Source organism: Salvelinus fontinalis, chromosome 9, assembly GCF_029448725.1.
Source record: "Salvelinus fontinalis isolate EN_2023a chromosome 9, ASM2944872v1, whole genome shotgun sequence".
NCBI lineage: Eukaryota > Metazoa > Chordata > Actinopteri > Salmoniformes > Salmonidae > Salvelinus > Salvelinus fontinalis.
In genome coordinates this window covers 9,853,256-9,880,952 of record NC_074673.1, presented here as the reverse complement: position 1 = coordinate 9,880,952, position 27,697 = coordinate 9,853,256, and the positions used below count along the sequence as shown (strand labels likewise).

The following is a 27,697-nucleotide window of genomic DNA, read 5'->3' as shown; positions in this document are numbered from 1 at the left end:
CCGGCTTTGGTCTTTGTCATGGTAGCTAGCAACGTAGATTACTCTGTTACTCCTCACAGTTCCAGACAGGGCAAGTCACTGGGAAGATTGAAAACAACAAACAACAGGGATCTATACAGCCACAAACCCGGCGAAATCCGCAGTTCCAGCCACAATGGCTAACCGCGTCGCGGGCTGCATTCAAGGAAACCCTGCTAGCTTGACATAGGCTAGCTGTGATGCCAAATAGTTCATCAGACCCATCCTTGGTCGGCAGGATCACTGGAAAGAGACACTGGAAGACACTGGAAGTAGTTGACATGCATAATGGTATTAAATGCAAATACTTAGTTATCTATCTAGCTACATATCAGATGGATTGTGCCAAAAATTTGATAGCTAACGTTATCTAGTTAAGCGCAGCCAGTCAGTCAGTGGTGCTGACAGATTGAAACTGGTATCAACAAAATGTGTTTCACTCTATCCCATAAAACATGACATTGCTAACTAGGATTCATTTAGCTAATAAAATGTTAAAGTTTATTAGAAAGTTGAATTAATATGTTAGAAACTCACCGGACACCTTTGGTAGGCAGCTAGACAGCTTGGTTTACATTTTCCAACAGATATTAATCAGATATTAATCCCCGATTGGTCATCAAAAAAAAACTCTGGTGAACGGTTTGCCCCTAGTAGCAATAAATATTATTGTGCCAAAGGTTTGCTGCAGATTTACCACTAGTGGCAAACGTTTGCAAACTTTTGGCAACATTTTGTGGCACACTATTTAGTTTGCAGCAAATTTGCCACAAAGGTAAAGGGGCAGCCCTTTAACAGCCATTTCACACATAATTGGGTTAGAAGTAATATGGTGTCTTGTGAATAGAAAACTGGACTGAAGGACAGAGTCAACACAGTGCTGCAGGGGTTTCCTAAAGAAAAACAAAGCAATCATTTATTCTCATTTCATTTTGCAATGATCACAATTATACCACACGTTTACCTGGCTACAAGTGTGCTAACTACATATTACTCGAAATAAGACCATTGACATAAAACAAATACAGGAGTTGGTTTCAAAGTTCAAATTTACAATATTTTAACTGAAAATGAGACGTTTGCAGCAAGTACGTTTTATGTAGTACTGAACCAGACTGGAATGTGTGTAGTTATTGTGTATGGAAACCTGATTTCACAATTGGGAAATGAACTGCCAAGTTATGAGTCCTGCACACCGGCAGTCATCCAATCCATAACTAGTAAGTACAAGGGTACAGAGTGTGTGTGTGCTCCTCAACGATCCGCCATTGTTAAAACATAGTACTCTTAACTTATTTTAAGATGAATCTTGAGCTCAACTTTGAGCAGCACCAGAGAACAATAGTCAGTTCATAACAAATGTTTTAAATTTAATTGGAAACTGTTTAGGTTATGTTGAGAAACTTTAACATTGTACAATACGGAAAAATAAAGGATAATGTGAACATAAATATGCTAAATCTTATGAAGAGAGGGTGTACCAGTACTATATTGGAACTCCTGATGCAGACAGCTTGTCAAGCCAGACAGCTTGTCTTCAAAGCCTCTTGAGATAAAATAACCCTTTGCAATTCAAATGGTTGCAAAGGGAAATGCAAATGGTCCACAGTTTTTTTGATACATTCTTGATTTGGCTATAAAAGTATCATATCAACAGTGGTCCCTTTTATGCATGTAGAAAATGTAAGCATTCAATCCAAGTTCTCTCTTTACTATCTTGTTATGAAGAAATGTGTCATTATTTGGTATATCAATGTTTGTACTTTTAGTTGTATGTGTGTGTGGAATCAGCAGAAAGTTCTGGACATTAAAACTTAAACATTAGGCATTTGGATTTTCAAATAAGTGTTCACATCTTAAAGGTCTCGAACAGTCATTCTGATTCACATCTAAAATAGGGTTTTGAGTGACTAAAATATCACCCCTAATATCTGTTTTGGATAGAAATGCTCGAAAATTTTGAAACTTTTTCTCTCATGGCAAACTACCAGAATGTTTAAAAAAAACAGGCTGAGAAGGCGGAAAGCTTATATTGATGAGCTCGCCTTGACTGGCATCTCTTTGAAATGTCAAGCAACTTGGATGCAGTGAGCAGCGTTGCTGTAAAATCATCTCAAGCTAATTTGGTGATTCACAAAGCAACTCAAACAACACTGAAATTGCATCAATGATGTCAATCTTTTTAAAAATAAATTTCCCGTTTGGCATGTCTCTTGTGATGCGGTTCACAGCAGTACTGACGGATGTGTTGACATGACAACTGCATCGGAGTTTTGAACGACCCTTCTCCTGCCCCTCCCTCTTTGTTCCATGCTGGCTGAAAACCTAGACATATACAGTTGAAGTCGGACGTTTACATACACTTAGGCTGGAGTCATGAAGACTAGTATTTCAACCACTCCACACATTTCTTGATAACAAACTATAGTTTTGGCAAGTAGGATAGGAACTCTACTATGTGCATGACACAAGTAATTTTTCCAAAAATTGTTTACAGACAGATTATTTCCCTTATAATTCACTGTATCACAATTCCAGTGAGTCATACGTTTACATACACTTAGTTGACTGTGCCTTTGTCATGGCTTTAGAAGCTTCTGATAGGCTAATTGACATCATTTGAGTAAATGGAGGTGTACCTGTGGATGTATTTCAAGGCCTACCTTCAAACTCAGTGCCTCTTTACTTGACATCATGGGAAAATCAAAAGAAATCAGCCAAGACCTCAGGGAAAAAATTGTAGACCTCCACAAGTCTGGAAATTGATCAAAAGTACGAACCAAACGCCTGAAGGTAACGCGTTCATCTGTACAAACAATAGTACGCAAGTATAAACACCATGGGACCACGCAGCCGTCATACCACTCAGGAAGGAAACGCATTCTGTCTCCTAGAGAAGAACGTACTTTGGTGCGAAAACTGCAAATCAATCACAGAACAACAGCAAAGTACCTTGTGTAGATCTTGGAGGAAACAGGTACAAAATGATCTATATCCACAGTAAAACAAGTCCTATATCATCATAACCTGAAAGGCCACTCAGCAAGGAAGAAGCCCCTGCTCCAAAACCACCATAAAAAAGCCAGACTACGGTTTGCAACTGCACATGGGGACAAAGATCGTACTTTTTGGAGAAATGTCCTCTGATCTGATGAAACAAAAATAGAACTGTTTGGCCATAATGACCATTGTTAAATTTGGAGGAAAAAGGGGGAAGCTTGCAAGCCAAAGAACACCATCCCAACCATGAAGCACTAGAGTGGCAGCATCATGTTGTGGGGGTGCTTTGCTGGTGCACTTCACAAAATAGATTGCATCATGAAGAATAAAAATTATGCGGATATATTGAAGCAACATCTCAAGACATAAGTCAGGAAGTTAAAGCTTTGTTGCAAATAGGTCTTCCAAATGGACAATGACCCTGAGCATACTTCCAAAGTTGTAGCAAAATGAGTTAAGGACAAAAAAGTCAAGGTACCATTTTGCCACAACTTTGCTTGGGGTCATTGTCCATTTGGAAGACCCATTTGCGACCAAGCTTTAACTTCCTGACTGGCCATCACAAAGCCCTGGCCTCAATCCCATAGAAAATCGGTGGGCAGAACTGAAAAAGTGTGTGCGAGCAAGGAGGCCTACAAACCTGACTCGGTTACACCAGCTCTGTCAGGAGGAATGGGCCAAAATTCACCCAACTTATTGTGGGAAGCTTGTGGAAGGCTACCCAAAATGTTTGACCCAAGTTAAACAATTTAAAGGCAATGCTACCAAATACTAATTGAGTGTATATAAACTTCTGACCCACTGGGAATGTGATGAAAGAAAAAAAAGCTGAAATAAATAGTTATCTCTACTATTATTCTGGCATTTCACATTCTTAAAATAAAGTGGTGCTCCTAACTGACCTAAAATAGGGGATTTTTACGAGGATTAAATGTCAGGAATTGTGAAAAACTGAGTTTAAATGTATTTGCCTAAGGTGTATGTAAACTTCCGACTTCAACTGTAAGTATCTTTTCCATTCTAGATGAATAGGGTAAACTTTTAATTGTATTTGCTGACACCCTACACTCATATGTTGTCACTAGTAGAGTAGCTATCTAACTATAAAAACCATGCCCTTCTGCAAACACACCTTCTCCGATGTTGGTTACAAGGCGGTACTTATTTAAATTAGGTAAGAGAATATCATGTTACCATTGATGTATTAAATGAGAGAGTTAGAGTGATGTCACCCTATCCCCTTAATAATCCCACCTCCTGAATCCACGTTTTTGATATGGGGGGGGGACCAGTGACTCTATGATCAAACTTTACCAATGTAGAAGAACCAGTCATTTTTCATACTTCGATCTAGTTTCATCCAAATATTATCCAATTTCATGAAAAACATTATTTTGACTGTTCATGATCTTTAAAGGAATACTTTGGATTTTGGCAGAGGCACTTTATCTACTTCCCCAGAGTCAGATGAACTGGTGGATACCATTTTTATGTCTCTGCGTGCAGTTTGAAGGAAGTTGTTAATAGCGCAATGACTAAGTCTATGGGAATCATTATTTTTTTTATTTTTTTATTTAATCAGACAAGTCAGTTTATTACAAATTTGTATTTCCAATGATGGCCTACCCCGGCCAAACCCTAAACCGGATGACACTGGGCCAATTGTTCTCCGCCCTATGGAACTCCCTATCACGGCCAGGTGTGATACAGCCTGGAATCGAACCAAGTTATGTAGTGATGCCTCTAGCACTGAGATGCTAGAGGCATCGGGAGCACCACTCGGGAGCCCAATCTGCTAGCATGCTAGCTGATACCCATAGACTTCCAGTCATTGCGCTAACGCTAGTTAGCATTGGCTCGCGAAACTTACCTCTAACTTCCTTCATACCAAAATCCCGAAGTGTCCCTTTAAGGACAAACGAAATGGCTGGTTTATCAAATCTAGACCTGCAGGAAGTAGGATTTCTGTACTGTACATTGAATTGAACGCCTCTCCCCCTGAGGGAGTACATACAAATATTCTGACCTGTGTGGGTTGGAATCACTGTATAACAGAACAGAAATATGAAAATAATTGAACACTATGCAGGTAATTACATTTACAGGATGAACTAAGAAAAATAATTGCTCAGTAATCTCATACAAAAGTGTTTCTGGAACAGAGTGAAATAATGAAAAACAGATTTTTTAAATGCCATGGAAACCATTGGTTAAAATTCTTTAGAAAATGCTATTTTTCGGGTAACAAAGTTGTGAAAAATATTCCTATCGCCCTCATAAAAACGCCACATTGAACGAGGCAAGTATATAATACCACATGGGGTACTGTAGATCAGTGTTCCTCAAATTCCGGTCTGGAGACCAGCACCGGTCCCTGGGATGTTGCTCACCGGGGTAGGGCCATAGCTTGCTGGTTCCTGGTATGAATACGGTTAAGAAACACTGCTATAGATTGTTATGTGTTTGTTGTATATTATACAGTGGTGACCGACAGGAAGGCCTTATGTACTTTTGCCCTGGGGTCATCAGGGGCCTTGGCCCCGTGAGTCATCAGTTCCTGAATGGTCATCCAGTTGTCCAGGATCTTCTTGTTGCGCTTCTTCATCATCTTCCTGTGGCTCAGTTCAATGATGCTGACCTCCTTGCGTCCTTCGCTGCTGCTCTGAGGACTCTCCCTCAGGCTCTCCAGTCGGCTGCGCTGCATGAACTCCCGTCTCCTCCGCTGTTCTTTAGCCCTGACCAGATGCTGCTTCCTCTCCTCTTTACTCCAGTACCGCCCCATCTTCATCTCGGACATAGCGTCGTCGTCGGTGGTCATCCCTCCGCTACGCTCCTCTTTGATCTTCAGGGCGCGTTCCCGCAGGATCTTGTCCCTAATGGGTCTCTTGGTGATGTAGCGCGTGCCGTCCGAACGGATCTTCACCTTCCATTCCATCTTAGGCTCGATGGCGGGGCTCAGCTGGGGCTCCTTGACTCCACTGAGCAGGCTCAGCTGGCTCTGGGCGTACTCCGCAGCCGAGCGCTGCTGAATCAGCTGCATGTAGCTCTGGTAGTGGCGAGCGTGGGCCGGGATGTTGGCGTTGGGCTGGCGGTGCTGGGAGTCATGGGACGGGGATAGGTAAGGGATCTGGGAGGCCCTGGGAGGCTGAGGCTTCACCTTCCAGTTCCCCAACCCACTCCTTTCGTTGTCTGCAGGGGCCACCTTGTCCGACTCGGAGGGGTAAAGGCTGTGGTCGGGGCTGCTGGCCTTGCCTGGGATGGGGGCCCAGTGGAGGGGCCGGTGTTTGGGGCTGGGGCTGGCTGTAGTGTGGAGGCTGGCCATGCTGCTGCGGAGGTTCCTCTGGTTGGTGATGGTCACCATCCTCCTCTGAAGGGAGTGCTCAGGGGAGCGGTCCATTGCCAGCGGCGTGCTGCGAGAGCTCTCTGCAGTGTTGTAGGCACTCGAGCTGTCCTTGTCTGACTTCTCCGGCTTCTCCGGACACTCGTTGATGTCCACCAGTTTGCTTCTTCTAGGTGAGTCATTGCACCCCAGGTGGGAGCTTTGGTCCTTGGGTGTGGGGCAGACAATTTGGGGAAACACTTGCTGCCCCTGGTCCCACTGGGACCCCACCGGCCCCTTGCCGAGCTTGTGTGCCTGCATGATGTTCTGGCACTCTAGCTCGATGCTACGGAGCTCGTCGTTGAGCATGCGGAGCTCACGCTGCACGCCACCGGCCGGCTCTCCCAGCCTACACTCTATAGTGCTGCGTCTGCTATAGATCAGGTCGTACTCTCCGCTGTTACGGATCTGACACTTCAGCTCCAGGAGCTGCTGGAACCGATCGCCATCCTCTGCAACATCCTCCTCTTCTTCCTCCTCCTCCTCTTCGTCCAGACGCGTGGAACAGTTCTGTCTGTCCCTCAGACACTGGGAGAGTCTTCGTTGGATGTGGGTTAGGAGGGCGTTGTGGTCGGGGGCGTCGATGCTGTTCCTTAACGACATCCCCAGCCCGCTGTCCTGAGTTCTGGAGGAACAGGTGGCAGTGATGTCATCCTCTTCTCCTTTGGCCTGTAATAAAGAAAAAATGATATAATCAGTACTGAAATTACCCCCAATGTAAAGAAATAATAGGTAACTATACTATAACTATACTGAACAAAAATATAAACACCACATGCAACCATTGGGTAGCCAAGCCAAGCCAATCAGAATGAGTTTTTCCCCCACAAAGGGCTTTAGTATTATTACAGAACCCCCCCCCCCCCCCCCCCCCCAGTGTAGTTTCTGAAATTTTGAACGTCTGAAATAGTTCTGAACTTCTAAGTCAGTGCTTTGGGTTCTCCACTGGGATTCCCTCCATTTTTGTGGAGTTCTGTACCACTATGGTTCTCCACTGGGATTCCCTCCATTCTTGTGGAGTTCTGTACCACTACGGTTCTCCACTGGGATTCCCTCCATTCTTGTGGAGTTCTGTACCACTATGGTTCTCCACTGGGATTCCCTCCATTCTTGTGGAGTTCTGTACCACTATGGTTCTCCACTGGGATTCCCTCCATTCTTGTGGAGTTCTGTACCACTACGGTTCTCCACTGGGATTCCCTCCATTCTTGTGGAGTTCTGTACCACTACGGTTCTCCACTGGGATTCCCTCCATTCTTGTGGAGTTCTGTACCACTATGGTGCCACTTCTTCCCCAATAGCTTTTCCATCTTTGAACTTCCATATCTACCCATTCACAGCCTGCTAATCTCTCAATAAAAACACACCATTTTTCCAAGGGTATTACATATTTTCACAGGTTTTTCCAAAGAGTCTGAGGGTGGACCATAGAGACCCTAAAGTCATTTTTACAGTACATAAACTCTTTGGTGTGTCGCTTTGGTGATGAGCTTTACAGGTATGTGCTATGTGTGGGAGAGTGTACAACTAATTGTGATAAACTCTTTGGCCTGTCCCTGCGGCAGTGTGGTCTCACCTTCTCCTGAAGTGCCTCTAGCTCCATCTCTTCTCTCTGTTGCTCTTCCAACATTTCCATCTTCAGTTGCTCCAGGAATTCACTGTGTTCATCATCCAACCACGCTTCCTCCAGCTAGAGAGATAGAGAGAGCGAGAGAGAGCGAGAGAGAGAGAGAGAGAGAGAGAGAGAGAGAGAGAGAGAGAGAGAGAGAGAGAGAGAGAGAGAGAGAGAGAGAGAGAGAGAGGGAGAGGATTTAAACAGGAACATGATAAACCCTTACACCATCTAGCTGGCCATTCAAGAGCCACAACAAGACATTAATATCTTGCTTTATGAAGCTGTTGATGGAGTCAATACATACACATAGTGGTCAGGCTTCATGACCTTCATACATGATCTATCAACAGTTTCATAAAGCCAGATATTCATGAGGTGTGTTTTGTTGTGGTTCTTGAATGGCCAGCTTGTTGTGGCTCTTGAATGGCCAGCTTGATGTGGTTCTTGAATGGCCAGCTTGTTGTGGCTCTTGAATGGCCAGCCTGTTGTGGTTCTTGAATGGCCAGCTTGTTATGGTTCTTGAATGGCCAGCTTGTTGTGGTTCTTGAATGGCCAGCTTGTTACGGTTCTTGAATGGCCAGCTTGTTGTGGCTCTTGAATGGCCAGCTTGTTGTGGCTCTTGAATGGCCAGCTTGTTGTGGCTCTTGAATGGCCAGCTGGTTGTTACTCTTGATTGGCCAGCTTGTTGTGGCCTCAGTGTTCTTCATGATCTCTTTGTCTGCTTGTGTCAAACTAAATGGGATACGCTGAAGCCAGGACTTTAGACTGTGAGAGACTTATTTAATTACTAAAAGGGGAAGGAAGAGAGTCCATTTTGGCTCATGGCTCATCCGCCGTTCTCAGTGGTGCGCACACACACACTAGGGATGTGACAAATGGAAACATTTTCTTAACATTTAAACTGCCATTGTTTGTGGATTCTCCATTAAAACAATTAGGTAGGTTGGCCATCAGGCACTAGGCATATCTATCGGCAATCAAAAGCTGTATCTCGCAATGAGCTGTATCTTGCAACTTCAGTAAAGCAGAAAACCAATGAATAGGCCAGGAAGGTGGTCACCAACCAGTCGATCGCGAGGGTATTCCTAGTCGATTACCAAAGATGTATGTAAAAAAAAAACAAAGGTAAAGCCTTGCGTTCTTATTTTATTTTTCCTTTCGCCCTGTTGGCTGTAGATGCACTTGATTCAGCAGCCCTAGCGCAGGGAAGGCAGTGTTCCCATTTTGAACCATTTCATGTGTCTGAAGGTAGAACTCTGCATACCCGGCAGGCCCAGAGAGCAAATCAAGTGCACCTATTGGCCTACCACTGGCCAATCAGATAGCTCAGATCACCGTGTCTGCACCTTTTCCTTGAGCCTCGAAAGCCTCGAAAGTTGATACTGTGAGATTTAAAAACTTAAAAAACCACGACTAGAGTGACTCAATGAATACAGCAAATATATGCTGTTTTTATGAGTAAGTTCATGTTTAAGTTGTTATTCAGCACTGTCAACACGTGTGTATTCTTCCTACTTCCACTCACGCTACAACCAGCACTGCAGCTGTAATGAATGAGTACAACCAGCACTGCAGCTGTAATGAATGAGTACAACCAGCACTGCAGCTGTAATGAATGAGTACAACCAGCAGTGCAGCTGTAATGAATGAGTACAAGCAGCACTGCAGCTGTAATGAATGAGTACAAGCAGCACTGCAGCTGTAATGAATGAGTACAAGCAGCACTGCAGCTGTAATGAATGAGTACAAGCAGCACTGCAGCTGTAATGAATGAGTACAAGCAGCAGTGCAGCTGTAATGAATGAGTACAACCAGCACTGCAGCTGTAATGAATGAGTACAAGCAGCAGTGCAGCTGTAATGAATGAGTACAAGCAGCAGTGCAGCTGTAATGAATGAGTACAAGCAGCACTGCAGCTGTAATGAATGAGTACAAGCAGCACTGCAGCTGTAATGAATGAGTACAAGCAGCAGTGCAGCTGTAATGAATGAGTACAAGCAGCAGTGCAGCTGTAATGAATGAGTACAAGCAGCAGTGCAGCTGTAATGAATGAGTACAAGCAGCAGTGCAGCTGTAATGAATGAGTACAAGCAGCACTGCAGCTGTAATGAATGAGTACAACCAGCACTGCAGCTGTAATGAATGAGTACAAGCAGCAGTGCAGCTGTAATGAATGAGTACAAGCAGCACTGCAGCTGTAATGAATGAGTACAACCAGCACTGCAGCTGTAATGAATGAGTACAAGCAGCAGTGCAGCTGTAATGAATGAGTACAACCAGCACTGCAGCTGTAATGAATGAGTACAAGCAGCAGTGCAGCTGTAATGAATGAGTACAACCAGCACTGCAGCTGTAATGAATGAGTACAAGCAGCACTGCAGCTGTAATGAATGAGTACAAGCAGCACTGCAGCTGTAATGAATGAGTACAACCAGCACTGCAGCTGTAATGAATGAGTACAAGCAGCACTGCAGCTGTAATGAATGAGTACAACCAGCAGTGCAGCTGTAATGAATGAGTACAAGCAGCACTGCAGCTGTAATGAATGAGTACAAGCAGCACTGCAGCTGTAATGAATGAGTACAAGCAGCACTGCAGCTGTAATGAATGAGTACAACCAGCACTGCAGCTGTAATGAATGAGTACAAGCAGCAGTGCAGCTGTAATGAATGAGTACAAGCAGCACTGCAGCTGTAATGAATGAGTACAACCAGCACTGCAGCTGTAATGAATGAGTACAAGCAGCACTGCAGCTGTAATGAATGAGTACAAGCAGCACTGCAGCTGTAATGAATGAGTACAACCAGCACTGCAGCTGTAATGAATGAGTACAAGCAGCACTGCAGCTGTAATGAATGAGTACAAGCAGCACTGCAGCTGTAATGAATGAGTACAAGCAGCACTGCAGCTGTAATGAATGAGTACAACCTGCACTGCAGCTGTAATGAATGAGGACAGGAAAGTGTTCCCATAAGATTACATTCTTGTTATTATTAGCAGCTTGTTTCTTTTTTTGATATCAAGGAATATTTCACTTCCTCTGGTCTGAGGTGTAACTTTGTGTAAGTTGGTGCATGAGGCAGAAATCATGCAGTGCGAAGTCAGTTTCGTCAACAGCTGGAAGACTGTGTCCCCTTTTCTCAGCGGAGGGAGGGAGAGAGAGCTGGTGAGAGGCATCTGCTCCTTCCCCTCAGACTGACCATCAGATGCAGGCCATCAGTCCAGTAAAATGGAAAAAAAAGAATTATTATGCTCACTCTGCTGTGCCTCACAAGTAATACAACAAATGATCTATTACCAGTTTGATCATACACCTACAATTTTTAAATATAATTTCATAATGGTCTGAGAAGAACAACAATGACAGGGCAATTCAAGCATAGTCAATATGCAGTGATAATGTATTGGGCCTATAGCTTACTGTACAAACCTCATTGCTACATAACTGTTTTTAATTGGTTAATGTAGCACAGGCTTAGGTTTTTTAAGTCATATTTAGAAGAGTGGTAGATCTGGACTTGCATTTCGACTCAGAAAGGGATCTCGACTCAGAAAGGGATCTCGACTCAGAAAGGGATCTCGACTCAGAAAGGGATCTCGACTCAGAAAGGGATCTCGACTCAGAAAGGGATCTCGACTCAGAAAGGGATCTCGACTCAGAAAGGGATCTCGACTCAGAAAGGGATCTCGACTCAGAAAGGGATCTCGACTCAGAAAGGGATCTCGACTCAGAAAAGGTCTGTGACCATTGTGCTAGGATATTGAAATGAGTGACATGTAACACTTCGCTCTCACACAATCACACATAGTATCTGTGCATGTGAATGGGTTTGTTTCATGCCGTTCACAGCGTGGTAACCAGGGCACCAAAACAGCGGAGGAGTTGAGCCTCTCGCTTTAACACTCTTAGTTGTTGAGGAAACTGACCTACAGTTTACTTTCTGCATCTACGTAAAAGAAACGAAGAAAAAAAGAACATTGTTTTTCGGTTAGGGATTTTTCTTAACTTTAAGGATCCCAGTTTCATTTAAAGCGTTCACACCCCTAACACACACACAGACTATTCGCCATGGCCTTGGGCCTGAACTCACAGCATATTAGCCTGCCATTAGTTTTTATGGCGTACCGTTGGGAGTCGATTAAATAAAACACGATGTGAGGTGGTGTCCATGGTCTATACAGGAGCATGTAACAGCCCTGCAGTGTTTCATCTAAGAAACACAAGTGGTATATTTATGTTTTGGCTGTTGTGTATAACTCAGGATGTCATGAATAAAAATAACTCTAATGACTGATCTATTGGTCCTATGGACCTACAGTAGAGACCTATCAGTGTTTACAGTACGGGTGTGTTAAAGGGATATTGGTCCTATGGACCTACAGTATAGACCTATCTGTGTTTACAGTACTGGTGTGTTAAAGGGATATTGGTCCTATGGACCTACAGTAGAGACCTATCAGTGTTTACAGTACGGGTGTGTTAAAGGGATATTGGTCCTATGGACCTACAGTATAGAACTATCTGTGTTTACAGTACGGGTGTGTTAAAGGGATATTGGTCCTATGGACCTACAGTATAGAACTATCTGTGTTTACAGTACGGGTGTGTTAAAGGGATATTGGTCCTATGGACCTACAGTATAGAACTATCTGTGTTTACAGTACGGGTGTGTTAAAGGGATATTGGTCCTATGGACCTACAGTATAGAACTATCTGTGTTTACAGTACGGGAGTGTTAAAGGGATATTGGTCCTATGGACCTACAGTATAGAACTATCTGTGTTTACAGTACGGGTGTGTTAAAGGGATATTGGTCCTATGGACCAACAGTATAGACCTATCTGTGTTTACAGTACGGGTGTGTTAAAGGGATATTGGTCCTATGGACCTACAGTATAGAACTATCTGTGTTTACAGTACGGGTGTGTTAAAGGGATATTGGTCCTATGGACCAACAGTATAGACCTATCTGTGTTTACAGTACGGGTGTGTTAAAGGGATATTGGTCCTATGGACCTACAGTATAGAACTATCTGTGTTTACAGTACGGGTGTGTTAAAGGGAGAGTTTAAAAAACTTTTACTGAGGTAAGAACATTTATATTGGGGTAAAACTGGCTGTAAACTCACCTGTATTTCTGGTCTGGTAACCAGTAACACAATGTTCCTACTGTACTGTATCTGTGTGTGTGTGTGAGCTCACCTGTATCTCGGGCCTGGCGACCAGCAGTAGGAATTTCCTAGTATCTTCACTAGAGAGCACCGCTACAGCCTCCTTTCTGTCCTGCACATCCTGCCCATTGATCTGGGGGAAACACAACACACACTGTTATTCACACAGACACACACACACACTGTTATTCACACAGACACACACACACACACTGTTATTCACACAGACACACACACACACTGTTATTCACACAGACACACAACACACACTGTTATTCACACAGACACACGCACTGTTATTCACACAGACACACAACACACACTGTTATTCACACAGACACACACACTGTTATTCACACACACACACACACACACACACACACACACACACACACACACACACACACTGTTATTCACACAGACACACAACACACACTGTTATTCACACAGACACACACACTGTTATTCACACAGACACACAACACACACTGTTATTCACACAGACACACAACACACACTGTTATTCACACAGACACACACACACTGGTATTCACACAGACACACAACACACACTGTTATTCACACAGACACACAACACACACTGTTATTCACACAGACACACACACTGTTATTCACACAGACACACACACACACTGTTATTCACACAGACACACACACACTAAGGAAAAGGTCCCTCTTTAATCTCACTCAAACACCGTAGAAAGAGCCAGCCAGGTTGGCATAAAGCTAAAGGTTCCTGTGCATCTGCAGTCTGTGTCTACTCTGCATTCCATAGCAGGCCAGCCAGGCAGGCAGGACCAAGCTTTGATTGATTATGAATGGGACAGTAGTCCATGGACCGACCGTTTACACTAGAACGGCATCCGGCATCCGGAAGCAACGCACATTTATACATCCAGACGCCCCACACAATTAACTGGGCCGTGACGGGGGGGGGGGGGGGGGGGGGGATCCGCTTTCCTCTGCCCAGAGTAATGGCCCTGTCAGCGGGGGAGAATAGTGGAGGGATGGGGTGGTGGCCTGGATCACAACCACTAACCCAAACCCCTCGCAGCTCAAACCAGTCACACAACACATGTGCTGTACTGCACAGAAGACACACGGACAACACACACAACGCGGCAGAAAATGAGGGAAGCAGCAAGCGCCGGCCGTATGTCTCACCAAACAGTGCTTACCCGTCCTCCATCCTCTTCCTTTAATTACAGCACTGTGTACCCACCTCTCTCTCGTTTTCTGTCTCACTGTCTGTCTCTGTCTCTCTCCCTCTGTCTCTCTCCCTCTCTCCCACTCAATAACCCCTATTCAGATACACATCACTCTGTTGTTCAGAGAACACACTAACTGAAAACCGACCACTCTCTGAAAAACATTATCGTCTACCTCTGTCCTTAACTCCAAAAGCATTTCTCCTCTCTCTATAGCATTCGCACTCTCTTTACTGTAGCAAGCTTCTGCCTCCCAAAACCATTAATGCTCTGTCTAAAGCACCCTGTGTTTACCTACTTCCCATTACCACCACTCTCTCTACAAAGAGCTGTCAATCTGCCTCTCCCTCCAAATATATGACCTTATTCTATTCGTACCTCCCAAAACACCAACCTCACTAGGATCCTGAATTCTATATATTACACCTTAAAACATCCCCCTTTTCTGTGTACACAACTTTCCCTGAACCTTAGAATAGAGGACAGCTCCACTGACTCTGTTGTTTGGGCCTCTAACCAGTCCACTGGAAGACTCTCCTAGGGGGGTACTAGTAGCCTCCAGGTAGGCTGCACAATAGAATGAGTCAAAATGGCAAAATAACATTGACTAAGCTGGAACACTAGCACGAGCCCATACATAATGAATGGTATCGAACGTTTGCAGAGCCTCTTCTGACTGGAGTGATGCTCAGAATTCAATTTCGCCTAAATGGCACAAAAATATGTATCCCTTTTTATTTTACCACTACAATCTGTTCTTAAGGACGAAACTGAAAAAGACCAACTTGTGTAGAAAGTAAACATCCGCACCTCGATGGTGCCAAGTGTGCTTATGTCTGCGTAATGAGGAAGTAAGAGAAAAATGAAAACTTCTGACTATTTTGTCTAGTGATCAATGACAGCAGAGTACGCTGCCCAACCTTATGTAATTAGAAAGAGGAGATTATCCTGATTAAAATGCTGTCCGATTTGAAAAAATTTAAATATACAAATTGCGAGATATTTGGCGAAATAGACAGACATAGCTATATTTCCCCTATAGGAAACAACGGGACATCCTCAGAGTTCCATGAGTCATTTTTTGTTGTTGTTTACGTTTCAATGTGGGCTGGTCTCATTGCCAACAATAGTGACGCAGGCATTGTGACGTAGAACAATGGGCTGGGAATAGAAAGTTCGGAAGGCGAGTTGGTGCCACGGTGCTCAATAGAATTAATTGAAAAATGCCTTAACTTCAACACTATGGCAAACAGCTAGGACATATGGTAATATTATGAAACTGGGCTCCATGGCGTATGCTTTAAAAAAAAATGTAAGCATTGTTAACAATTTCATGTGTCCAGCCTACTCCAGGGTTTCCGACCCTCCCTGGCCCAGGGATGGAGCTAAGGGTAAAAAGATGGAGGGAACTCTGTCTCCCCTAGGGGTGTGTGTGTGTACACGTGCGTGCCTGAATGTGTGTGTGGGCGGGTGTGTTATCCAGAGGCGGGTGGGGGATATTTCCGGACGAGGTGCATCCCTAAACTGCTCTTACAGCGCTTAGAAAGCTCAGTCGAATGCTGAGTCGGTAACTAAAACAGCCAGAGGGACACTTCCTCATCGCTAACTGTCACAGAGGGAGTGAGCTTCCCTTTTACTGTGACGCCATTAAAAATGAATGAGTTCTTGTGCTGGCAGTCAATGGCAGAGGGAGGTGAAATAAAATAGGTTTAAGTCACCTCTGATGAGGGAGGAGAGAAGGCGAGAGAAAAATGAGAGAGAGCGAGAGTGATGAGAGAGAGAGAAACATAGAATTAAATGGTTTCCTACCTGTAAAATGTGGTCTCCTTCTCTGATGCGTCCATCCCTTGCAGCGATGCTGTTTGGCCCAACCTGTTGGTGAGAGCTTGTTAGATTCAATGCTTAGAGGGAACACAAAATTGCCTTTTGGAATTTTGCCAAAATGCCTTAATACAGCATCCCATACACAAATACATATACACCTTAACAGAGAATACTAACTTATAAAAGCATTGTCTAAACGTCTTATGATATCCAAGATTCATTTAGTTCCCATTATTATTATAGAACACCTCAGTAGGTAGTACAATCTACTCTTATACATTACGTCCAGACAAAGGATCTCTTTCAACACCAAATGTTGATTGGTTGAAGCCACTGCTGCCACAGAAATACCTTCGATGTTAGAATGTGTTATAGAATCTGTCCAGCCCAGGTATCAAATGCCACTTTACTTCTGCAGCAGCTAAATGAACAGAGTTATAAAACCTGTGAGGACGTACGCCTGGGGATTGTCAAATAGACTATTACAATCAGGGACAACACTGTGTGTGTGTGTGTGTGTGTGTGTGTGTGTGTGTGTGTGTGTGTGTGTGTGTGTGTGTGTGTGTGTGTGTGTGTTTGTTCATTCGTTGGTTCATGTGTGTAATCTGTTTCTTTATCAGTTGGTTTCCCTGCTGGGCTAAACTCTACCTTCCATCGACGTAACACTCCAGACACAAAGAAAATACATAGTATGTATTACAGCCTTCCTGTCATGACTCCTACCGAAGGTGGCTCCTCTTCCTGTTCGGACGGTGCTCGGCGGTAGTCGTCACCGGTCTACTAGCTGCCACCGATCCCTTTTCCCTTTTCTGTTGGTTTTGTCTCATTAGTTACACCTGTTTCTTGTTTACGTTTAGTTGGGCTATTTAAGCTGGTCGGCCCGCCTGCTCTTTGTGCGGGCTTAATGTTTCCTCTGTGTTTGTGTGTGGTAGTTGTTGGGTAACGTGTTTGGTTTTGGGGTTTCCCTCTGGACTGTTTGGTCTTGTTTTTGGGTAGCGTGTTTCGTTTTGGGGTTTCCCTCTGGACTGTTTGGTCCTGTTGTTGGGTAACGTGTTTGGTTTTGGGATTTCCCTCTGGACTGTTTGGTCCTGTTGTTGGGTAACGTGTTTGGTTTTGGGGTTTCCCTCTGGACTGTTTGGTCCTGTTTTGGGGTAACATGTTAGTTTGCGCCCGTGTATGTTGGCGCGCACGATTTCTTCCCTGTGCCTAATTAAAGCACTACTCAGTACTTTCTGCCTCCTGCGCCTGACTCAGCACCCACTACGCTTAAGTGCGTCACACTTGCCTAAACAGCCTTTCCTACACAGTCCATCCATGACTCAGCCTTCCTTACACAGCCCATCCATGACTCAGCCTTCCTTACACAGTTCGTCCATGACTCAGCCTTCCTTACACAGTTCGTCCATGACTCAGCCTTCCTTACACATCCTATTCATGACTCAGCCTTCCTTACACAGCCCATTCATGACTCAGCCTTCCTTACACAGCCCATCCATGACTCAGCCTTCCTTACACAGCCCATCCATGACTCAGCCCATCCATGACTCAGCCTTCCTTACACAGTCCATCCATGACTCAGCCTTCCTTACACAGCCCATCCATGACTCAGCCTTCCTTACACAGCCCATCCATGACTCAGCCTTCCCTACACAGCCCATCCATGACTCAGCCTTCCTTACACAGCCCATCCATGACTCAGCCTTCCTTACACAGCCCATCCATGACTCAGCCTTCCTTACACAGCCCATCCATGACTCAGCCTTCCCTACACAGCCCATCCATGACTCAGCCTTCCTTACACAGCCCATTCATGACTCAGCCTTCCCATGCCTCTTCCTTCCCATGATTCTTCCTTCCCATGATTCTGTGTTCTAATGATACTGAACGAAGGGGCAGGCCACTCCTTCAACTCTGCCTTCTGGAGCCATTTGTTTCACTCTGTCCAATCAGGCGGGATCTCCTGAGATAGCTGGGCCAGCCTGAGTGTTCCATTTTCATGTTGCGTCTGGTGTGTGTGTGTGTGTGCGTGCTCGTATGTCTGGTCATTCACAAAGGACCACTCATTAGAAGTGCTACTCTGAGGTCAACGGGCTGAAGAGGGACTCTGCTCTCAGCTCTGACAATTGCCTGACACACAGAGTGAATCTCAAAAGTATATTTCTCGATTCCTCGCGTACCTACTGACATTTTTAGAAGGAGGGTGAAGAGAGCGGATCTAAAGAATCGAGGAAAATACTTTGGAGATTCATCCACTGTCAGAACACCAGCAGTGGCTGGAGTAACACGAAACAACTTTCACACAATAGCCAATCAAATTGAAGCTGCTTCAGTGATATTGTTAGAGAATTCTAAACTCACCGATGTCATCTGCTGCTTTACATCGTGGTTTCATTAGTTGCGTTGATCCAACCACTTGGTTATTGTAACAGCATAGATATAGACAAAATGTGGCCTGTACAATTTAGCTAGCTAGCCAAAATGACATTGCAAACACCAACACAGCTAGCTAGCTAGCAACGAGATAACAAATCTAGCACCAAATTAAACTAGCTAGCACAGTTCATGGTGGACAATTTCAGTTGAAACTGGTCAGGGAAAGCTTCACTTTGAAAATGTTATTTATTGACTGCCAAACCATGTACATAAACCATGACTAGCCATGATACCAATAATGTGTATACATTTATCATTGTGCTAATGTCTCTTCTGTCAACCTTGATCACGGGTTGCACAGCACTGAGTGTGCCAGCTGTGTTGACATGATAACTAGGTCGGAATTCCGAACCTTTGAATGGATCATGTGACAAAAGTATTTGTTTTGATTGGCTGTTGCTTGCAAAAAAATATTTTTATTTTTTATATATATTAAAAATTTTTTGCTTGCAACTAGATGCACAAAGTTGAAAAGTTGCAACCAAGTTGCAGATGAGTTGTTTATTAGTTGCAGGCGGGTGTGTTTCACAAAGAAATCAAGAAGCAAGTAACCAAAGATGCGTGAAAGTTGCTTCTAACCCCAGCCAAACTCTTATGAAAGGCTGGCTTGTTTTCGCCTGAGGGGGTTGCAATGGTTGCATAAAGAAACAAATCTATAAGCAAATATAGAGGTATAGAGTGTAGTAAAAATAACTGCAGGTTCATTAGAACGTGTTGAACCATCAATTATTGATATAATGAAATGGACGTCAGTGTGCAGCTAACAGTAAAGCTTCCTTCATTGTCCCTGTCACCATACCGGGCTCCAACCAGTGATCCTCTGCTCGCAAGACAAGTGACCACCCTCCTTGACAACGTACCAACCATTTGAGCTAAAGAAAAATATTTTCTTTCTTAACTCTGTTACATTAGAAAAGCAATTCCAGTTGACATTCTAGTTTTATAAAGATCCTGATAACCAATATAGGTCCCGCGTTAAATTAACAAAAATCACATTTTATTGGTCACATACACGTGATTAGCAGATGTTATTGCGGATGTAGCATATTGTTTGTGCTTCTAGCTCCGACAGTGCAGTAATATTTAACAAGAAATATCTAACAATTACACAACATATACCCAATAAACACAAATCTAAGTAGGAATAAATGAAGACTATATACATATATGGACGAGCGACGTCAGTGCGGAATGGACTAAGATAAACAGTTGAAGTCGGAAGTTTACATACACCTCAGCCAAATACATTTACACTCAGTTTCCACAATTCCTGACTTTTAATCCTAGTAAAAATTCCCTGTCGTAGGTCAGTTAGGATCACCACTTTATTTTAAGACTGTGAAATGTCAGAATAATAGTAGAGAGAATGATTTATTTAAGCTTTTATTTCTTTCATTACATTCCCAGTGGGTCAGAAGTTTACATACACTCAATTCGTATTTGGTAGCATTGCTTTTAAATTGTTTAACTTGGCTCAAACGTTTTGGGTAGCCTTCCACAAGCTTCACAAAATAAGTTGGGTGAATTTTGGCCCATTCCTCCTGACAGAGCTGGTGTAACTGAATCAGGTTTGGAGGCCTCCTTGCTCTCACACACTTTTTCAGTTCTGCCCACAAATGTTCTATAGGATTGAGGGCAGGGCTTTGTGATGGCCATTCCAATACCCTGACTTTGTTGTCCTTAAGCCATTTGCCACAACTTTGAAAGTATGCTTGGGGTCATTGTCCATTTGGAAGACTCATTTGCGACTAAGCTTTAACTTCCTGACATCATTGAAATGTTGCTTCAATATATCCACATAATTTTTATTCCTCATTAAGCCATCTATTTTGTGAAGTGCACCAGTCCCTCCTGCAGCAAAGCACCCCCACAACATGATGCTGCCACCCCCGTGCTTCATGGTTGGGATGGTGTTCTTCGGCTTGCAAGCCTCCCCCTTTTTCCTCCAAACATAACGATGTCATTATGGCCAAACAGTTCTATTTTTGTTTCATCAGACCAGAGGACATTTCTCCAAAAAGTGCGATCTTTGTCCCGATGTGCAGTTGCAAACCGTAGTTTGGCTTTTTTATGGCGGTTTTGGAGCATTGGCTTCTTCCTTGCTGAGAGGCCTTTCAGGTTATGTTGATATAGAACTCGTTTTACTGTGGATATAGATACTTTTGTACCTGTTTCCTCCAGCATCTTCACAAGGTCCTTTGCTGTTGTTCTGGGATTGATTTGCACTTTTCGCACCAAAGTACGTTGATCTCTAGGAGACAGAATGCATCTCCTTCCTGAGCGGTATGACAGCTGCATGGTCCTATGATGTTTATACTTGCGTACTATTGTTTGTACAGATAAACGTGGTACCTTCAGGCGTTTAGAAATTGCTCCCAAGGATGAACCAGACTTGTGGACGTCTAACAATTTTTTTCTGAGGTCTTGGCTGATTTCTTTTGATTTTCCCATGATGTCAAGCAAAGAGGCACTGAGTTTGAAGGTAGGCCTTGAAACACTTCAACAAGTACAACCTCCAATTGACTCAAATTTGGTCAATTAGCCTGTCAAAAGCTTCTAAAGCCATGACATAATTTTCTGGAATTTTCAAGCTTAAACTTCTGACCCACTGGAATTGTGATACAGTAAGTTAAATAATCTGTCTGTAAACAATTGTTGGAAAAATTACTTGTGTGATGCACAAAGTAGATGTCTTATTCGACCTTCCAAAACTATAGATGATTAACAAGAAATTTGTGGAGTGGTTGAAAAACGAGTTTTAATGACTCCAACCTAAGTGTATGTAAACTTCTGACTTCAACCGCAATAGAATAGTTTAGAACACAATATATACATATGAGATGAGTAATGCAATATATGTAAACATTATTAAGTGACTAAGATACTGTAGAAGATACTGCTCTCGTTGGCTGGCCCTCGCTTCATACTCGTCTCCAAACCCACTGGCTCCAGGTCATCTAAGTCTCTGCTAGGTAAAGCCCCGTCTTATCTCAGCAGGTATATCTCACTGGTCACCCTCAAAGTCAATTCTTCCTTTGGCCGCCTCTCCTTCCAGTTCTCTGCTGCCAATGACTGGAATGAACTGCAAACATCTCTGAAGCTGGAGACTCTTACCTCCCTCACTAGCTTTAAGCACCAGCTGTCAGAGCAGCTCACAGATCACTGCACCTGTACATAGCTCATCTGTAAATAGCCCATCCAATCTACCTCATGCCCATACTATATTTATTTATCTATCTTTCTCCTTTGCACCCCAGTATCTGTACTTACACATTCATCTTCTGCACACCCTACCATTCCAGTGTTTAATTGCTATATTGTAATTACTTCACCACCATGGCCTATTTATTGTCTTACCTCTCTTATCCTACCTCATTTGCACATGTTGTTTACAGATTATCTACTGTATTATTGATTGTATGTTTGTTTATTCCATGTGTAACTCTGTGTTGTTGTATGTGTCGAATTGCTTTGCTTTATCTTGGCCAGGTTGCAGTTGCAAATGAGAACTTGTTCTCAACTAGCCTATCTGGTTAAATAAAGGTGAAATAAAATAAAAATAAATAAATAAAGTATAGAAAACATGTATAAAGGCTTTAAAGAGCATTCATAAAGTCTTCATAAACACTGCATATATGCTTCTCAAATAGTTAACTAAGCTAAGTCATACTACGGAAAGGATGACATTCGAGGACTTAGTATGTCTGGTGACTTGCAAAATAGTTGCATGAGATTGTATAATTTATCTAAACTCAGCAAAAAAAGAAATGTCCTCTCACTGTCAACTGCGTTGATTTTCAGCAAACTTAACATGTGTAAATATTTGCATGGACATAACAAGATTCAACAACTGAGACATAAACTGAACAAGTTCCACAGACATGTGACTAACAGAAATTGAATAATATGTCCCTGAACAAAGGGGGGGGGGGGTCAAAATCAAAAGTAACAGTCGATATCTGGTGTGGCCACCAGCTGCATTAAGTACTGCAGTGCATCTTCTCCTCATGGACTGCATCCAATTTGTCAGGTCTTGCTGTGAGATAAAACCCCACTCTCCCACCAAGGCACCTGCAAGTTCCCTGACATTATTGGGGGGAATGGCAGTAGCCCTCACCCTCCAATGTAACAGGTCCCAGACAATTTATTGCCTTGGCCACATCTGCAGTCCTCTTGCCTTCTTGCAGCATGCCTAAGGCACGTTCATCCAGGTGAGCAGGGACCCTGGGCATCTTTATTTTGGTTTTTCAGAGTCAGTAGTAAGGCCTCTTTAGTGTCCTAAGTTTTCATAACTGTGACCTTAATTGCCTATCGTCTGTAAGCTGTTAGTGTCTTAACAACCGTTCCACAGGTGCATGTTCATTAATTGTTTATGGTTCATTGAACAAGCATGGGAAACAGTGTTTCCCATGCTTGCAATGCTTACAATGAATATCTGTGAAGTTATTTGGATTTTTACAAATGATCGTTGAAAGACAGGGTCCTGAAAAAGGGATGTTTCTTTTTTTGCTGAGTTTATATTAATGTGAGATCAGGGTGTGATGATCACAATGGTGACGTCACAAAGAGCACACCATCCACTGTCTCAAACCCAGCTTCAATAAGTAGTGACATTCAGTAGGGACTCATCTAAATGAAGCACGTTCTCCTTGGCTTGGCTTTTTATAGACTGAACACACGAGAGGAAAGCAGCCAGTAACAACACAGACTACTGCGATCTGTATTCAGCTTATGTTCCGGAGCAAATACCTTGCGGGTCTGAGTTAACTTAAAACGAATGGCAGCGAGAGAGAGAGAGACAGAGAAAGAGAGAGAAAGAGAGAGAGACGGAGAGAGAAAGAAAGAGCGAGAGAGAGAGAGACAGAGAGAGAAAGAGAGAGACGGAGAGAGAAAGAAAGAGTGAGAGAGAGAGACGGAGAGAGAAAGAAAGAGTGAGAGAGAGACGGAGAGAGAAAGAAAGAGAGAGAGAGAGAGAGAGAGACGGAGAGAGAAAGAAAGAGAGAGGGAGAGAGAGACGGAGAGAGAAAGAAAGAGAGAGAGAGAGAGAGACGGAGGGAGAGAGAGTTGGGCGGAATGGAGGAGAGGAGGATAGTGCTTTGTACGTTCTGCCAACAAGTGGGTTAAGAGAGAGAAAAGCCTTGACTATGGGCACAAAAAGTGTAGCCTCAGCTCACAAAACATGTCAGTTCTATTTGAAGAACAAACAAGTACACTCAAAGAAAGATGAATATTTTTCATCTACATTATTGCTATGAGAAGTGATTAAGTGCCACAGAGCGATTGATGTCTTTTTAGTTAGTGTAATAATATGCATTTATCGATTCTCCAAATATTCAATATTTTCATTATTTCTCAAATAAATTGGTTCTATCTTGAGGTGAATGCACCAAAATATAGTTGTGTTCCATGCATGAATATTAAAGTAAGCTATGAGATGTCACAACTCATGAAAGTTTTTCCAAGGTATATCACTATGTTTACTTTGAGCCACACAGTGACTGTAGTGTTGTAGAAGGGTCCTCCATTACTTGATGCCATAACGTCAGCTAATCTTCCAGAAGAAGAAGACGAAGAATGACCAGCACCAGCACCACCATGCTAAGTCCAAGTTCTGCCCTAGTCTCAGTTCTGCCCTAGTCTCAGTTCTGCCCTAGTCTCACCTCACTGACGTAGATGGTCATGTCCTCCTCCTCATCTGTCCTGTAGCACAACGTCAGTCCCAGCTTCTCCTGGCTGTTGAGTCGACACAGCTCCACCTCCTAAAGAGACACAGAGAACAGAGGTCAACAAACAGACCAATCACACAAGGACAACAACACTAATACGTCTTCCTGGCTGTCGACACAGCTCTCTACCTACTACAGACAGAGAGACAGTGCAGAGAGCACAGTGACACTCACTAATAAGCCTATAACACCAACCAGTCTATAACCAGACTATAACACCAACCAGACTATAACCAGACTATAACACCAACCAGACTATAATACTAACCAGACTATAACACTACCCAGACGACAACACTAACAAGACTATAACACCAACCAGACTAAAACACTAACCAGACTATAACACTACCCAGACTATAACACTACCCAGACGACAACACTAACCAGACTATAACACTAACCAGACTATAACCAGACTATAACACTAACCAGACTATAACACTAACCAGACTATAACCAGACTATAACACTAACCAGACTATAACACTAACCAGACTATAACACTAACCAGACTATAACACTAACCAGACTATAACACTACCCAGACTATAACACTAACCAGACTATAACACTAACCAGACTATAACACTAACCAGACTATAACACTAAACAGACTATAACACTACCCAGACTATAACACCAACCAGACGACAACACTAACCAGGCTATATCACTAACCAGACTATAATCAGCCTATAACACTAACCAGACTATAACACTAACCAGACTATAACACTAACCAGACTATAACACTACCCAGACTATAACACTAACCAGACTATAACACTAACCAGACGACAACACTAACCAGACTATAACACTAACCAGACTATAACACCAACAGACTATAACACTACCCAGACTATAACACTACCCAGACTATAACACTAACCAGACTATAACACTAAACAGACTATAACACCAACAGACTATAACACCAACCAGACGACAACACTAACCAGACTATAACACTAACCAGACTATAACCAGACTATAACACTAACCAGACTATATCACTAACCAGAATATAACACTAACCAGACTATAACACTAACCAGACTATAACACTAACCAGACTATAACACTAACCAGACTATATCACTAACCAGACTATAACACTAACCAGACTATAACACTAACCAGACTATATCACTAACCAGACTATAACACTAACCAGACTATAACACTAACCAGACTATATCACTAACCAGAATATAACACTAACCAGACTATAACACTAACCAGACTATAACACTAACCAGACTATAACACTAACCAGACTATATCACTAACCAGACTATAACACTAACCAGACTATAACACTAACCAGACTATAACACTAACCAGACTATAACACTACCCAGACTATAACACTAACCAGACTATAACACTAAACAGACTATAACACTACCCAGACTATAACACCAACCAGACGACAACACTAACCAGGCTATATCACTAACCAGACTATAATCAGCCTATAACACTAACCAGACTATAACACTAACCAGACTATAACACTAACCAGACTATAACACTACCCAGACTATAACACTAACCAGACTATAACACTAAACAGACTATAACACCAACAGACTATAACACCAACCAGACGACAACACTAACCAGACTATAACACTAACCAGACTATAACCAGACTATAACACTAACCAGACTATAACACCAACAAGACTATAACACTAACCAGACTATAACCAGACTATATCACTAACCAGACTATATCACTAACCAGACTATAACACTAACCAGACTATAACACTAACCAGACTATAACACTAACCAGACTATATCACTAACCAGACTATAACACTAACCAGACTATAACACTAACCAGAATATAACACTAACCAGACTATAACCAGACTATAACACTAACCAGACTATATCACTAACCAGACTATAACACTAACCAGACTATAACCAGACTATAACACTAACCAGACTATATCACTAACCAGACTATATCACTAACCAGACTATAACCAGACTATATCACTAACCAGACTATAACCAGACTATAACACTAACCAGACTATAACACTAACTAGACTATAACACTAACCAGACTATAACACCAACAGACTATAACACTAACCAGACTATAACACTAACCAGACTATAACACCAACCAGACTATATCACTAACCAGACTATAACACTAACCAGACTATAACACTAACCAGACTATATCACTAACCAGACTATAACCAGACTATAACACCAACAAGACTATAACACCAACATACTATAACACCAACCAGACGACAACACTAACCAGACTATAACACTAACCAGACTATAACCAGACTATAACACTAACCAGACTAAAACACTAACCAGACTATAACACTAACTAGACTATAACACTAACCAGACTATAACACCAACAGACTATAACACTAACCAGACTATAACACTAACCAGACTATAACACTACCCAGACTATAACACTAACCAGACTATAACACTAAACAGACTATAACACCAACAGACTATAACACCAACCAGACGACAACACTAACCAGACTATAACACTAACCAGACTATAACCAGACTATAACACTAACCAGACTATAACACCAACAAGACTATAACACTAACCAGACTATAACCAGACTATATCACTAACCAGACTATATCACTAACCAGACTATAACACTAACCAGACTATAACACTAACCAGACTATAACACTAACCAGACTATATCACTAACCAGACTATAACCAGACTATAACACTAACCAGACTATATCACTAACCAGACTATATCACTAACCAGACTATAACCAGACTATATCACTAACCAGACTATAACCAGACTATAACACTAACCAGAATATAACACTAACCAGACTATAACCAGACTATAACACTAACCAGACTATATCACTAACCAGACTATAACACTAACCAGACTATAACCAGACTATAACACTAACCAGACTATATCACTAACCAGACTATATCACTAACCAGACTATAACCAGACTATATCACTAACCAGACTATAACCAGACTATAACACTAACCAGACTATAACACTAACTAGACTATAACACTAACCAGACTATAACACCAACAGACTATAACACTAACCAGACTATAACACTAACCAGACTATAACACCAACCAGACTATATCACTAACCAGACTATAACACTAACCAGACTATAACACTAACCAGACTATATCACTAACCAGACTATAACCAGACTATAACACCAACAAGACTATAACACCAACATACTATAACACCAACCAGACGACAACACTAACC

The 27,697-nt window shown here is 42.7% G+C and overlaps 1 protein-coding gene across 1 annotated transcript in view; it reads right to left on the bottom strand.

The window, feature by feature from the left end:
• Window positions 1-907: 907 nt before the first annotated feature.
• LOC129862034 (PDZ domain-containing RING finger protein 4-like) overlaps window positions 908-27,697 on the bottom strand; it is a 122,731-nt gene continuing 95,941 nt past the window's right edge. The window contains exons 4-8 of the mRNA XM_055933349.1: window positions 24,331-24,429; window positions 16,223-16,285; window positions 13,216-13,317; window positions 7,974-8,087; window positions 908-7,066 (exon numbers count right to left, since the gene is read on the bottom strand). Of these exons, the coding sequence (XP_055789324.1) occupies window positions 5,492-7,066; window positions 7,974-8,087; window positions 13,216-13,317; window positions 16,223-16,285; window positions 24,331-24,429 (1,953 nt within the window). The 3' untranslated portion in view covers window positions 908-5,491. The remainder of the gene's footprint in view (window positions 7,067-7,973; window positions 8,088-13,215; window positions 13,318-16,222; window positions 16,286-24,330; window positions 24,430-27,697) is intronic.